We start from the raw sequence: 15562 nt of genomic DNA, 5'->3' as shown, positions 1-15562 counted from the left end.
ACTTATTTTACTTAAAAATAATTTTCTGAAATAAAATATTTTAATTAATCAACTTGGAATTTTATTATATAAATAAAAAAAAAAAAAACAATTTATCAAATACATATTTTACAATTCAAATTTCCATAGTCAAATTCTAAAATTTATTTAAATAGTACTTCAATACTATCAATTAATTATTAATAATTAATTAATAACTTAAAAAATAATAGTCATCGTATTAACAGATAATTTACACTTTCGATAAATAATGCAAGAGATATACAGTAGATTCTGTACTGGCAATTACACTGGGATTTCCGTTAAAGTCGGTTATGTTCAGAGATATTATAGGCTTGGTGTCAAGTTTCACCGTCTTGAACAAATCCACGCGGAAATTAACGGTGTCCAGGTCCTTGAATTCATTGAAATATTTGAGGCACAGCGTACCTGTAATCAATTTTTATTATTTTATTATTTTATTATTTTATTACAGTTATTTGTAGGTGCATTGAGAGGGAGAAGTCTTCTGCGCTTGTGCGATAGAACACACTCTTTGCTCGTTGTCTCAACCTCACTCAGTCTCTCTAAACCTCTCTTAAAAAATGACCTTGTACCTTCTGAACTGTTGACATTTTTTAAGATATAAGCTCACCCCGACATTACACTCATCAAAACCTTTCATTTGAGTACCCACATCAATTTTTCATATATTTATATATATTATATACATGTATATATGAAAAATATATGAAAATGTATGTGGGTACTCAAATGAAAGGTCTTGATGAGTGTAACCTCGGGATGAGCTTATATCTTTAAAAACTTAAATATTTAAGAAAGTACAGGGCAATTTAACAAAAGTCATTATTTAATAAAGCAAAATTTTATTTATTTAGTTCACAAGTCACGGCAGTCACATAGTGACTGCAAGGTTGCTAGTTTTTTTCTTTATTTCTGTAAAGTTATATTTTTAGCTGTTCCGCGGTGTTTGATTAAATTACAAGCTATTGCAGTACTATCTACGATATTTAATTTTTTAACAAAAAAGTTTTTGTTAAAATTTTTAATAGAATTTTCTTATCAATTTTCTTAACAAAAAATTTTATTAAATTTTTTATTAATTTCTTTTACTACAAATTTATTATTAAATTAAAAATAAATTATTTTTTTAATTTTCTAATCAAAAACGTTTCATTAAATTTTTTAATAAAAAATTTTTTATTAATTTTTTTTACTGAAAATTTATTATTAAATTGAAAATAAATTTTTTTTTTAAATTTTTTAATCAAAAACATTTCATTAAATTTTTTAACAAAAAATTTTGCTAAATTTTTCAATTAAAAAACTTTATATTAATTTTTTTCACTAAAAATTTATTATTAAATAAAAAATAAATTTTTTTTCAATTTTTTAATCAAAAACGTTTGATTAAATTTATTATTAAATTTTTTAACAAAGAAGTTTTTGTTAAAATTTTTAATAAAATTTTCTTATCAATTTTTTTAACAAAAAATTTCATTAAATTTTTCATTAATGTTTTTTTCACTAAAAATTTATTATTAAATTGAAAATAAATTGTTTTTTTAATTTTTTAATCAAAAACTTTTCATCAAACTTATTATTAAATTTTTTAACAAAAAAAATTTTGTTAAATTTTAAAATTAATTTTTATTTAATAATAAATATTACCGTCATTAAGTCCCATAATTATTAAATTTGAATGCATGATAATAGAAGAAACAGGAATCTTCAACCGTCGATAGGGACCACGAGTGCTGTAGTTCTCATCCGACATCTTAGTTCCGAGACCATCGAACAAAATATACAGGTGTTTGTCATCCGCAACAAAGGCAACTTTGTTTATCGCAATGTACCTTATGAACAAATCAGTGGCCTCAATACTATCCGGATGCAACTTGTAGAACTCGGTGATCGTAATGTTTCGCCTCCCATTCTCTAGGAAGTCTATTGTGTAGGTAAATATGTATATCGAGTCCGCCAACGCTTTCAGTATCAACTACAATTTTCAACAAATTTATTACTAATTTTATTAATGATTATTAAAATAATTATCTTACTCCGTTGTCGTCGTGGTACATTGCCAATATTTTTCTCGTACAATCGCCGTGGTTCGGACAGCAAAAATCAAAGGAACGCTTGACGGACAGATGGGGGGTGTTCCATTGGTGTTCCGTGATTCGGCAGTTCCACTCGGAGAAAAAACGATGCGTTAATCCAACGCTGTAATTAAAAAAAATTTTTTTAAATAATTTATTTATAATTAGCGCGAATTTTCGAGCATTGAATCCGTAAAAAGTTTTAATTCACCCGTTATCGAAATTCTTGACAATAATTTAAATTCAAATTTATAAAAATAATCTTCAATCCTTTCAAATCACTAAATAATATCTAAATTTCATTTCTTAGGACTATTTTTAACGATTTTAAATTATAAAATTTCTCAAATGCCTCAAAACTGTTTTTAATTTCTAAATAATACTGGAATTTTAATGCATGGAAACATTTATGTACGAAAAAAAAAAAAAATAAATAAACAAATTTTATTCATCGCGAAATTCGGAGTTATTCATAATTACTTCGGAAACTTAAAGTAATGAATTAACTCTTTTAGAGAAGCATGAGACAAAATTTTTCTCATTGTCTTAATTATATAGATTACCATATATTTGTTGCTGTAAACGATGAAGTTGATATAAGTTGTCGTTTATCAATGTCCCAGAATTTAAGGTCGTAATTATTCGATAAAGATGCCATTAATAATTTTTTAGAATCTGAAAAAAAAAATTTTATTTAATAATATTAAGCTAATTTGAAATTTATTTACTGGAAAAAAATTTTGATATTATTTTTTATAAATGTGGCCAATTTTTTTAATAAACAATTTTATTTAATTAAGTAAAATTTTTTAAATTTAAAAAAGACACAAAAAAACTTAGAGAATTTTTTAACAATTTTTAAAAAATTGTTTTTTATAAATAATTATATGAAATTTATATATTTTTGATAATTACCTGTATACCAAAAATGAATTTTCATTAACGCTTGCTCATTATTTAAAGTAAAAATTATTTTCAGGGGTTTTTCATTATTTACAGTCGCGTAATGAATAAATCCATTGCTTGTTCCCATAGCCAGGCAGTTTTCTGAAATAAAATAATTAATTATTAAAATGAACAATTATAAGTTAGTGATTAATTACAAGCGACCTTGCAGTCACTATGGGACTGCCATTACTTGTGAAGTAAATAAATAAAATTTTGCTTTATTAAATAATAAATTTTGTTCAATTTTCCCGTATTTTATCAACTATTGAAGATTTTAAAGATAAGCTCACCCCGATGTTACACTCATCGAGAGCTTTCATTTGAGTACCTACATGCATTTAATTTTAATTGAAAAATTTAATAGAATTTTTTTTAATAAAATTGATAAGAAAATTTTATTCAAAATTTTAACAAAAACTTTTTTGTTAAAAAATTTAATAATAAATTTAATGAAACGTTTTTGATTAAAAAATTAAAAAAACAATTTATTTTCAATTTACTAATAAATTTATAGTGAAAAAAATTAATGAAAAATTTTTTATTGAAAAATTTAATAAAATTTTTTGTTAAAAAAATTGATAAGAAAATTTTATTAAAAATTTTAACAAAAACTTTTTTGTTAAAAAATTAAATATCGTAGATAGTACTGCAATAGCTTGTAATTTAATCAAACACCGCGGAACAGCTAAAAATATAACTTTACAGAAATAAAGAAAAAAACTAGCAACCTTGCAGTCACTATGTGACTGCCGTGACTTGTGAACTAAATAAATAAAATTTTGCTTTATTAAATAATGACTTTTGTTAAATTGCCCTGTACTTTCTTAAATATTTAAGTTTTTAAAGATATAAGCTCATCCCGAGGTTACACTCATCAAGACCTTTCATTTGAGTACCCACATGCATTTTGATATATTTTTCATATATACATGTATATAATATATATAAATATATGAAAAATTGATGTGGGTACTCAAATGATAGGTTTTGATGAGTGTAATGTCGGGATGCTTACATCTTTAAAAATGTCAATAATTAAGAAATTACCTTGTATCTTGTGAACTATTGACATTTTTAAAAATATAAGCTCATCCCGATGTTTAGTTTAGTTTAGTTTAGTTTATTAATAATTATGCCAGGGCTGATGCCAAATGGCAAAGACAAAAAAAAAATTACAAAAGAATTTGTACATTATTTACATTATTGTGCATTTTAAACTAAATGTAATACATTATTTACAGGAAAGATTAGAATTTATATAAAGAATTAACTAACAGATTTAAGAGTTTATGAAGAATTAACTAACAAATTTAAGAGTCACAGAGATAAAGGTAACACACATTTAAGGGAATTATAATTATAAAGAAAAAGAACTAGAGAATTGACTACAAGCTTAGGATCATACATCAAGATTAAATAGATAATCGGACATTTTGTTTTTGAAAATTTCCATATTAAATGATTTTATAATATCCTCTGGTAGTTCTTCCCATAATTGTATTATTATGACAACAAAAGAAGATTCATATTGAGTTGTACTGAAGTTCAAAATTTTTCTCATTCTCTTAATAATATAGATAATTTATTGGAATAAAAAAATTCAATTAATTAATTTTTCATGGCTTATTAAAAAAATTAAAACTGAAATAAATCATAAACTAAAATTATAATTATTTTAAGATAAAAAAAAATTTTTTTAATTTTTAAAATTCATTATTTATAAAAAAAATTATAAAATTTTTTTTCTACATAATTATAGAAAATGATCGTTTATAAAAATAAAAAATTTTATGATATTTAAGTTAGCTGTCACTTGACCATTTTTTAATTTTATTTAACAAAAAATATGTTCCGAAAAATTATTTTAAAAAAATTGCATTTTTAATTTATTAAAATTTCTAAGAGATAATTTTTTTTTTCACTTTTTTAATGCAGTAATTTATTTTTTAGAAAAATTATCAAAATTATTAAATGTCTGCTAAGTCAATTTTCATAAAATTTTTCGAATTTATTAACAATAATTTTTTTTAATTACAAAAAATTTTTTTCCAAAAAAATGTTAAAAATAAAAAAAAAAACTTACTCCAAATACTGGTACAGGTAATTAAGGCATTTCCGTCACTAAATTTTCCACCAAAATCAAAGCTATCATACTTCTTCTCAACCTTGGGTAAAACGGACCATTTTTTGTAAGAAAAAAAAATTCTTTTCCAGGTGCGCTGGTGGAGATTCCTGGAGAAGTTGTTGTTATTTACAACCTTTGGAAACCTCGTCCTGACAATGTGGTCCTTCCAGGGCAAAATATTGTGCTTCAGACATAAATTCTCCCATAACTTTGAGTTCACTAGCTTTACCTCGATCAGATCGTGGAATTTCCGGCAGACGCACCTCAGTCGCATCAGCTCCCCCGGGTCGTCTATGAAATTTATTATCAGCTCCCAAATTTCTGTAGGAAACATTTTATTGCTATTTTTTTTTTTTTTTTTTTTTTTGTCAACTGTCAAAATTTTTAAGTTTTGTTTGTAGTCAAAGTAAAAAATTGTTATTCTGTTTCCGAAACATTTTTGCACTTGTTTTTTTGGTAATTTATGATTAAAGCTGTTTTTTTTAATTTTTACTTTTGATTATTTTTATTGGTCTGATTTTTTTACGAGAGACAGTACTTTTTTCTTGATGTTATTAATATCGGTGTTTATTCTCAGTGTTATGGTGTTTTGATTGGAAAATTTAATGGTTATATTTTTGTGTTTAACTTGAAGTTGCTGAAAATGAATTTGAAAATGGCGGTCAATGTTCTGGCGGGAAAAATTTAATATTTTGATTTGAATTTAAATATCAGAAATAATAATGAAAATAATAATAATAATAATAATAATAATAATAATAATAAGTTTTAAATTATATGTAGTTGTGTAAAATTTTTATAAAGTTGTAAAAAATTATATGAACTTATGTGAAGCAATATTAACTTATATTAAATTATATAGAATTACATGAAGTTGTAAAAAAATTATATTAAGTTATGTGAAATTATATAATTTCAAATAAAGTTAGATGAAACAATATGAAGGAGTATAAATTGATTTATTAAGTTGTATAAAAATATAAAAAATCTGTAGAAAAAATGTATGAAAATATGTAAAATTGATGTTAAGGAAAATTTTGTAAAATTATATGAAGTTATGTATAATTATATCAAGTTATGTAAGATTCTACAGAGTTATATAAAAATATTTAAAGTTATATACAATGTATGAAATTATGTAAAATTGTGTAAAATTCTATTAAAAAATAGGAAATTGTAAAAAATTGCACGGAGTTATGTAAAATTATATGAACTGATGTAAAAATCTATGAAGTAATATAAAATTTATGAAGCATTGTAAAATTGTGTAAAATTATATGAAGCTGTAAAAATTATGTGAAGTTATATGACATAATATAAAGTTTTGTAAAATTGTGTATAATTATAAGCTGTATGAAATTATTCTATTAATTTATGTAACTTTTGTGAGATTACATAAAGATGTATAAAATTATATGTGAAGTTGTATAAAATAAGTTATGTAAAATTATTTGAGGTTATATAAAATTATATGAAGCTATAAAAAATTAAGCAAAATTACGTAAAATTGTATTGACTCTTAAATGTGTAAAATTATATATGAAATCGAATAAAATTTAATGTAAGTTTTGAGAAATTATATGAAGTTAAAAAGAAATTATATGGATCCATATGGAAAAATTTCTCAGAATAAACTCAAAAAAATTTTTATTTAGTATGAATAATAATTCTGAAATTTTTAAATTCTCTTAGAAACTCTGAAAAAGTATTATTGAGTCAAAAAAACTTTTTATTTGACTCAATAAGTCAGAGTATTTGCAAGATTTGGGACTCTGCCAGAAGAGTTAGTAAGAGTTAATTAAGTTTATCGTAGAAAAGTTGTGCGGCTTCGGAAAAAGTTATTCAGAGATTTTATGAGTAATTAAAGCTTTCCATGAAAAATTTGTGCGGCTGCTGGAAGAGTTATTCAGAGATTTTCTTAGTTAATAAGTTTTTCTGGAGAAAATGCGTGCGGCTGCTGGAAGAGTTATTCAGAATTATTCTGAGTTATTAAGATATTAAGTAGATAATCAGTATCATTTTAAAAAGAAATATTCAGAGTTCTTATTTGTTAGTGAATCTTTTAACAGATAAATAATATGGGAATAAAAAGAATTATTTAGAGTTTTTAGACTTCATCAATACTTCCATCAGAAAATTTTTGTAGTTTCTACAAAAACTATCCTCAATTTTTACCAAAAAATTAAATTCTAAGAAAAAAAATTTTGTTATAAAAAATTTTTGTTTTCTTAGGCTTAAAAGTTTTTTGTTGAAGAAAAAGTGTATGTTAATACAATTACTTATTAAGGTGATTAATTAAAATTTATATTACTTCTATATATACATATATAATCCAAGTTTAAATATAATTTTGATACTCATTTTCATTTTATTTGTAATTTTCAATTTTTTAAAATCAAAAATTTTTTTTTACTTCTCGAAAAAATTTTCAAAGTTTAATTCAATTATTTTGTTATCCAGTTCTCATTTCCAATTTATACATTTTCAAATTTTATGAATCTAGATAGTTATTTTCATTTTATTTTTAATTTTCAATTTTCTAACTAAGTTGGAAGAAATTATTACAAATGTATTGATCATTTCATCCCAAATTGATTACTTTTGACCCAAAACCCTCATTAATAGGCTAAAACGTTGTCATTTCTGTCAATCACATAATAAAAAATTGCAGCTTTTTATCGATTCTTTTACCCATCTCTAAAAAAGTTAAAAATCTTTGAAAGTATTGGATTTGATAGTTTTAAAATCGCTAAAATTTTTTAAATAACTAACATCTCAGGGTGTCCCTCTATTTAACTTTTTGGTTCTTAAATGCACAAAAAAAAAAACAAAATTTGCGAAAAACTGTAGGTTTCTCGAAGTGAAACTAACTTATTATTTTGTATCATCAAATAAAACTTTATTCAATTTTACAATTATCTTCGTAAGACTCGGAGTACACCGACTTCTTGTTTTATTACATGCAAACCGAGCGGTTTCGAATTCACTTGGTTAGCATAACTTGGAGGCAATAAAAATTCATATTTAAAAATAGTAAACTTAGGAAAATCAACGGCTTAAAAAAAACTACAAATTTATTGGAATTTGACTTTTGAAAATTGTTTTTTTTTTTCTCGGAAAAACTGCATTTAAAACACAAAAATTAAAAATCAAACATCTTGATTCGTAATTTTTTTAAAAAGTTATAGCTATACGAAAATATAGATGCAACACAGTATACAAAAATTTAGAATATTTGATGGAATAAAAAAATTGTTAAAATAAGTTTAAATCGTCACATCTTACTTGAACTCTATCAGCTTTAATTTTTTATATTTATTGAATCCATCACTACAATATTAATATAAATATATAAACAATAAATTAATCTCCGTGGCATCCCTGCGGAATGAAAATTACAAAATGCTTATTTTGTGTAAATGTAAGAATACACGGATTTGCAATCATTTCTATTTCACAAAAATCTAAATTATTGGTGATCGAACATTCTTCGATATGGTGAACGATTACATCGCTTGATGAATTATAATATTTCTTCAACATCACAACTTCATTATAAAAAATAAATAATTTTCTATCATTTTCACTGCAATTAAAATAACAAATGTTTTGAATTATGCCTACTTTACCATCTTTCAATAGTACTACAGAATCATTTATTTTTTGGCATAGACGATAAGTTTTCGATGTATACCGAGTACTATTGTATATAAATCTATTAAATGACTTGCATTCATCAGATCTGTTCACAATTCTTCTCTCTTTGGAATTCAAAACATATTTTTTTCCTTTCCCAATCAAGATACAACCATTCACTTCAAAAGTGTTCTTTAAGTGTCCTGTTAAATTTTTCTCACAAAACTTGAAGAATTCTTCACTTAAGTTTATTTTATTCTTCAACGGCAATAGTGCTTTCTTGAATAAATATCGCCTTGCAATTTGAATACTTATATTATTAGGACTCTTTTGTAATAGTAATAAGAAATGATTTTCATTTTCGAAAATGAAAGTGTTGTGGAATTGTAACGGTCCTAAGTTAAAAACACTGTGCGGTATATGAGTAAGTAAATGAACATTATATGTCATTGATTTTTCACCGAAGTATTCCTGATAATATATTACGTACTTGATAATTAGAGTTTCAGCTATTTTTAGGTCATCATTTGTAATTTTGTTGCTAAGTAAAATACATACTGCTTCTACCAAAAGAGCTAAATGATTTACATATTTCTGAGGAAGAATTCCTTTGAGGCAGATTACGGAATAAAAAAGCAGCCATGAGCGCCATTCTGTTGCTTTCCACATATCTCTTTCGGTTAACTGTCTTGGTGATCGCGTTATGCAACTGGGATGTTTAAAATCTAGGAGTTTTTTATTTATTGCTTCAAGTTGGTTTGGATTACCAACATAGTACTCTTCACCAAATGACGATAGCAATATTTCAGTGTGCTGCTTTACTACACCTAGTAGAAGGGCATGCATGTAGTCTGGTGACATTCCATCAACTAAATTAAAATAATTTAAATTCATCAGTGGTGATGGTCCCCAAACACCCATAATATCATTATCATATTCGTTCGCACTCGCAAGTACCATATTTGCTTTGATTGACTCGTCAGTTCGAGATTTTGGGACATTAGTGGATATTGGGAACTTTAGATTGTTATCGACACGTTGTGTTGGATGTTCACAGAATGTGCAACCGTAGGTCCCATTGTATTGCTTCATATTGAGGATTTTACATCTAGCAACGGAGTCAGTCACAGCACACAGTGGAATAAACTTGCTGGTTATTGTTTGATCTCCCAACTTCCATTTGACACCTTCATCGGATAATTTATTAGCTTCATCAACAAACGGTTTTAAAAAAAGTAACATGTCTGGTTCTTTTTTATCAACCCATAGTCCCGTCATAATCATATGTTTTGACGGTAACTCATTAATACAAGCGAATATAGGCCATATCGAAAGTTTGCTCGACTTCGATGGTTGGCACCCATCCGTGTTAAAGGTGTACGTGAAATTATATTTATCCGAAGGAGAATTAAGTTGCATTGATAATTTCTTATACACATGACCATCACTCATACTGTGCAAATCATTTTCTGACTCTTTATTTTGATTGCATTGGAAACGCTTCATTACAACTTGTTGAACTTCAGGGTCTTCTAATGTTGATTTTAATTGTAAAGACATGTCAAACGTCAAAAAATAACCAATATCTGAATCGATACCATTATTATTGCAAATTTCGCATACCAAATTTTTCTTATCGAATTTCTCCGTAGCACCGAAATAACAGAAACACTCGTCACAGTACGGATGATATACTACTATATTTTCATTCAACTGCAGTGTTTGAAATATCTTATACTTCGAAGCAGGAACTACATTGTTTTGGAATAACGTATTAATCAATGATAGGATTGCAGTTATAGTTTTCCAGGTAAGTGATTCTTCAGCTCCAAGTGTTAGTGTCATCAATAATGCTTCTCCTTGTGTAATAGTCGTGCAACCACAGAGGGTTTTTTCATAATCATGATCAGTGCAATTTCTTTTATCATAATACTGTAAGTAAAAAAAAGAACAATTAATTACATTTTTTTATTGTATTCATCAATATAACGACCAAGGAACAAAATTGCAAATAAAATTTAAAGAGAAGAGATGTTGTTAAACCATGTTCTCACGATACGATGAATTGAAGTATTTAAATTTTACCGCCTGTATGAATAATATTGGTTTAAGATCAAAAGTAAATAAATTACATAAAGAGCACATTTCATTATAGGTGATTACTAATGAACTTTGAATATTTTTGATCACAAGCTTTTTATAACGATTTTCTTTCCATCACAAATTTACGATATTATTCACTTTTGAGTTATTATAACACTCGATCATAATTATTTCATCTATTTAACTCAATACTAAATTTAAAAAAAATTTTTTTAAATGCAAAATACCGGGATAGTAATCAGTGAAGGCAACGTAAGTATTTCAATTTTTTATATAATTAAAATATAAGCACAATAAATTCTTTTACAAAAATCCATATTTACCTGACTAGGCTCATCAATATAATCCATATCATAATCTACAGCTGATGGCAAGTCTTCAGCCTGTGAAAAGAGATAAAGTTATTTACACGGAAAAAAAAAAATTCCAAAAAATACTATTTTTAACGTAATGTAGCGCTTCGGAAAAAAAAAAAGTGGACAAATTAAAGTTTCATCTGTAAATTTTGTTATCTTGAAAAAGTAACATTTTAAAAATTTAAAGATTAATATTTGAAATTGAATTTAGAAAAATGGTATTTTTAACAGTTATCATAAAGGGTGTTAAATTATTCTAATGCCTTTACAGCATGAAAAGAACCCCTAAATTTGTACAAAAAGAAATTTTCGGTTTAACAAGTATGTTTTTCTAAATGTGAAAAATCTTTCTGCAAAGATAATAAGAAACGTCTTTGCAATTGTATATTTTTCAGCGCGTTAGAGAAAACATGTCGCGTTACATACGCCATAAGGGAGTACGAAAGGTTAACCCGAAGCAATAAAAGCATATAAGGATAATTTTTTTTTTCGGAAATCGACGTACTTTTGCCTAACACATGTAGAAATTAAAAAAAAGAAAGTTCTTGTTCAGAAAAATACTTTTTTTTAGTTCCCGTTTTTTCAGGTAAAAAAAAATTTTCTCATACGCCTTCAGGCCTTTTCACCGGTACCTTTTGCCGGTATATTCAGTTATGGCATCTGTGACACAATATTTTAAATAATAATGCTAACAAAAATAATAATAGAGAAGTAATGTTTCGTCTTATATATGTTTGTATGACAAAATGTGCTTTTTTGATGATTAATTTCTATTTAAAAGATATTAATAATCTCTCCATTTAGCATATTTATAAGTAGACTAGAATTGAGCGCCAGATAAACTTTTTTTTTGTCAAGAATTAATCCATGGAATTAATAAAATACGGAAAATTTTGTGATAGGCGATTTTTGACTTTAAAAGTAATTTTAATACTGAAATTTGCTATCATCAGAAGGATTAACACGGGAATCAGTGCTTTACCACAATTATGTTCATTTTTTCATGATAATCAAATTTTTATGTCAAGTTTTGAATAGTTTATCGGTTTTATACAGTGCTTTTGTCGAATTTCTTCATAAAATTATTAATATTTTTTTCTTAAAATAGAAACAATTTTTTTTATTCATTTCAAAAGCACCCAATGTATGCGTGCATTGTAACCGAAAATATCGAAAAGAAATTGAGTCAAATTTAATTCATTTATAATTCGTAATTCTTGCCAGTTACTATTAATTACTATTATTATTATACTTTTTGAGTCTAATGAAACTCACGTGTATGCTGTATTTAGACTACACAGTACTATATAATAGTAATACTATTAAACAATCTCTATAGATGTTATAGGTTGTACGATTTTTTTCATTTTTAAGATAAAATCAAATAACTTACATCAAACCAGATTTCCCTGTCTAAAGTTTCTTTATCATATTCTTCATTTATCCATGATGCTGGTTCTGTATTTACTATAATTGAACTGTATTGATCATCAGTTAGAGGAACAATCATTTCATCAACACCGTCCATTTGTATCAAGTTATCATTAACAATTTCTTCATGAAGTAATGGATTAACTTCGCATATATTATCATCATTGTCGTAAGGAATTTGATTATCATTTGCAACCTGCAATGTAAAAGTGTAAACTATAACTATACAAATAACATCAATAATTTTTTACATACTCTAACAAAATTTTACTTTCAATATTAAAAAAAAAAATACTTTACCGTAAAAGACAATTCGTATAAATGAAAGAGAAAAGTTTTGACTTAATAGACATTTTGAATTTAGCACCTAGCCAAATATTTATTTAAATTAAAATCTACGAAGGTATGACATTGTTGGAATTTAGAAAACTTGTAATTTTGTCAACCAGCTGATTTTCAATGAAATTTGTTTCGCAAATTTAAATAAAAATTTATGTTATAAGTCGATTAGGTTATATAATATTTCCAACCTTAAAATTTTACAAAACTTGAATATATCTAGCGAAATTCAACCTTCTGAACTAGAATCAGAATTTAAACAGAAAACTATGCAATAAAATTTGTTGTTAAGTTAATTATTTTTTTTTTGTTTCTTAAATTCATATTACTTACGTGGATGCGTTGATATTTAGCCAATTTCCTATAAAAAGTTGACCGAGGGATAACGCCGTCACCATCATAAGCAAAATGGGATTTATATGGCCCTCGTTTCATATTTGTATTTAATTTACAACTACTTATGAATAACTAAATATCTTACTATTAAGTAATAAGACTCATCTTCAACGTATTTGAATCACAGTTAAAAAGTTACTTTATAAAAACTAAAATCAAAGCAACTTTTAAATTCTACCGAGCCACATTCGTATCAATACTTTGAATTTTCAGTTCTTATTATCGACTTTTATTCATTATTATTAACACTTTGATAATAAAATATTACATAAAACTTTCACCATTCATGATGGTGATGATAAATTGCACAGTATTTAAAATAAAAACAATTTTCAACTTCAACCTCACTAATGAAACACGTTCGTAAATGAACATAAATTCGAAAAAATTTATGTTTAAAAGCACTAAGTGATATTTGAAAATATAATATCGATATAAAAACATTGATATATTATTTCAAGTTCCTGTGACACCAACGGTGCGCACATGATGTAAGAGAGGCCACTCACTTCTCCGTCTGCGGTCTGTCTGCTGGGTCTACAAACGCATTATTTCTAAAATTAGTAGTGGGGGTATGGGGCATGGGGCTTAGGCATAGGCTACACGGAAAAATTTGAGTGTCCAAACCGTAGTTCTGTATTATTATTTAATTATTTGTGGTGGGGCACGCTGTCAGTTTATTTTCTTAATAAATATTTATTTAAATTCGTTGTAGCTTAATAAATGAATATCAAAATTGTGTTTTGCTCGGTGAGTAAGGACAGTGAATTTCTTTTATTTTATTAATTAAAACTATTTTTATTAATGAGTAATATCAATTTTTTTCAAGTCAATTCATATATCTAATTTAAGTTGATAAAATTAATGTTATTCTTGCTGTTCATTTATTTTTAAAAAATCTTGTAAGGTTCGAACAAAACTCTCAACAATCATAATAACATAAACTTGTGTTTAGATAATGACTAAGATTATAATAATGTATCTCGAGATAGTATGCTTGTCTTAAAATAATATTTATCTCTGTATATTTATATTCTCTCTTGTATTATAACGAATGAAATTACAAAATATTTATATTTCAGTATTTTTTAAATAAATAGAAACAATATTTTGATTTTTCTACTTTAATAATAAAGTAAAATCTACAGTTGGAATATATAAATATAAATTGACTAAGTTTTTCCGAAAAAAAAAAAAAATAATTTTCAAAAGTCAAATTCCAATAAATTTGTAGTTTTTTTATAAGCCGTTGATTTTTAAATGTGAATTTTTTTGCCTTAAATGAAACTGAAATAAAGCTTACAAATAACACGAAAAAATACACGTTGAAATTCAGAGACTAATTGGTAGAAAATCTTGGCAAGCTCATCAACGGATGATGAAGATCCAGTCAGTGACGTAACTGAACTCGAAGATGAGGTTTTTGCTAATGTAGCCGAAGTAAGCATCACAAACGCCTTACACAGTGAGGCATGTAAAGAGTGGAGAAATGCTATGGAAGCTGAGGTGCTCAGTCTTGTCAAATTGATACCTGAGAAGTTGTAAAAATCTGTGATAAAAAAGACATCTTCGGATGTCGTTTTGTGTTAACAAATAAATACGGTTCAGAAGGCAATATTGAGAGACGCAATATTTTCTTGTGGCGTATTGAAACGACGACTGATGAGAGAATTCGAGATACATAGTATTGTAATTATAAGCATTAAAAAATTAAATGCACGACGTGGAAATATTAAATAACAAATTAAATTCAACTTTTTCTTATTTCTTGAACATAATCTGAAAGTCATCCTTAACCCAAGATATAATTCATTATTTGTCCTTTTTTTACTTCATTTAAAGTTATTGATGTCACTTATCATCTTATTAACATGAAAATGATTTAAAATTTGAGATTGAGCAACGTTAATGTGCATAAGTTTGTAAGTAAACAAGTATTCGAAAGAACGAAAAAAAATTGATATTCTTATCACATTACTTCTGATTTTTATAGAAAATTAATATCTGTTTGAGTTATTTGGCGTTAAAAACTATAATTGAAGTGAAGAAACGAACAATATTTATCATCATGCGTTAAAAAAATAAGAAATTATATCATGTGTTGAGCATAAGTTTAAGATTACGTCCAA

General features: G+C 25.7%; 2 protein-coding genes across 3 annotated transcripts; both read right to left on the bottom strand.

Moving 5' to 3' along the window:
- Positions 1-49: 49 nt before the first annotated feature.
- LOC141525216 (uncharacterized) lies at positions 50-5786 on the bottom strand. Of its 2 annotated transcripts, XM_074239606.1 has the most exons (7): positions 5402-5786; positions 5131-5335; positions 3015-3146; positions 2663-2774; positions 2061-2223; positions 1672-1999; positions 50-429 (listed from the first exon to the last, which is right to left on the bottom strand). In XM_074239606.1, exons 1-7 carry the CDS (start codon positions 5504-5506, stop codon positions 233-235), a joined length of 1242 nt encoding a protein of 413 aa, XP_074095707.1. In that variant the 5' UTR covers positions 5507-5786; the 3' UTR covers positions 50-232. The 2 variants fall into 2 exon arrangements, with proteins under 2 accessions (XP_074095707.1, XP_074095706.1); XM_074239605.1 differs by having other exon boundaries at positions 5131-5786.
- Positions 5787-8453: 2667 nt separating this feature from the next.
- On the bottom strand, positions 8454-13929 carry LOC141525232 (uncharacterized). The gene is made up of 4 exons (XM_074239624.1): positions 13371-13929; positions 12661-12894; positions 11235-11294; positions 8454-10740 (listed from the first exon to the last, which is right to left on the bottom strand). The coding sequence occupies exons 1-4, from the start codon at positions 13470-13472 to the stop codon at positions 8536-8538; spliced, it is 2601 nt and encodes an 866-aa protein (XP_074095725.1). The 5' UTR covers positions 13473-13929; the 3' UTR covers positions 8454-8535.
- Positions 13930-15562: the final 1633 nt, after the last annotated feature.

This window comes from Cotesia typhae, unplaced genomic scaffold (assembly GCF_013202065.1).
Source record: "Cotesia typhae breed Kobodo isofemale line unplaced genomic scaffold, CoteBio_Ctyphae contig_26, whole genome shotgun sequence".
NCBI classification, from domain to species: Eukaryota; Metazoa; Arthropoda; class Insecta; order Hymenoptera; family Braconidae; genus Cotesia; species Cotesia typhae.
Note: the sequence above shows the minus strand (reverse complement) of the source record. Positions and strands in the feature narration are given on the sequence as shown.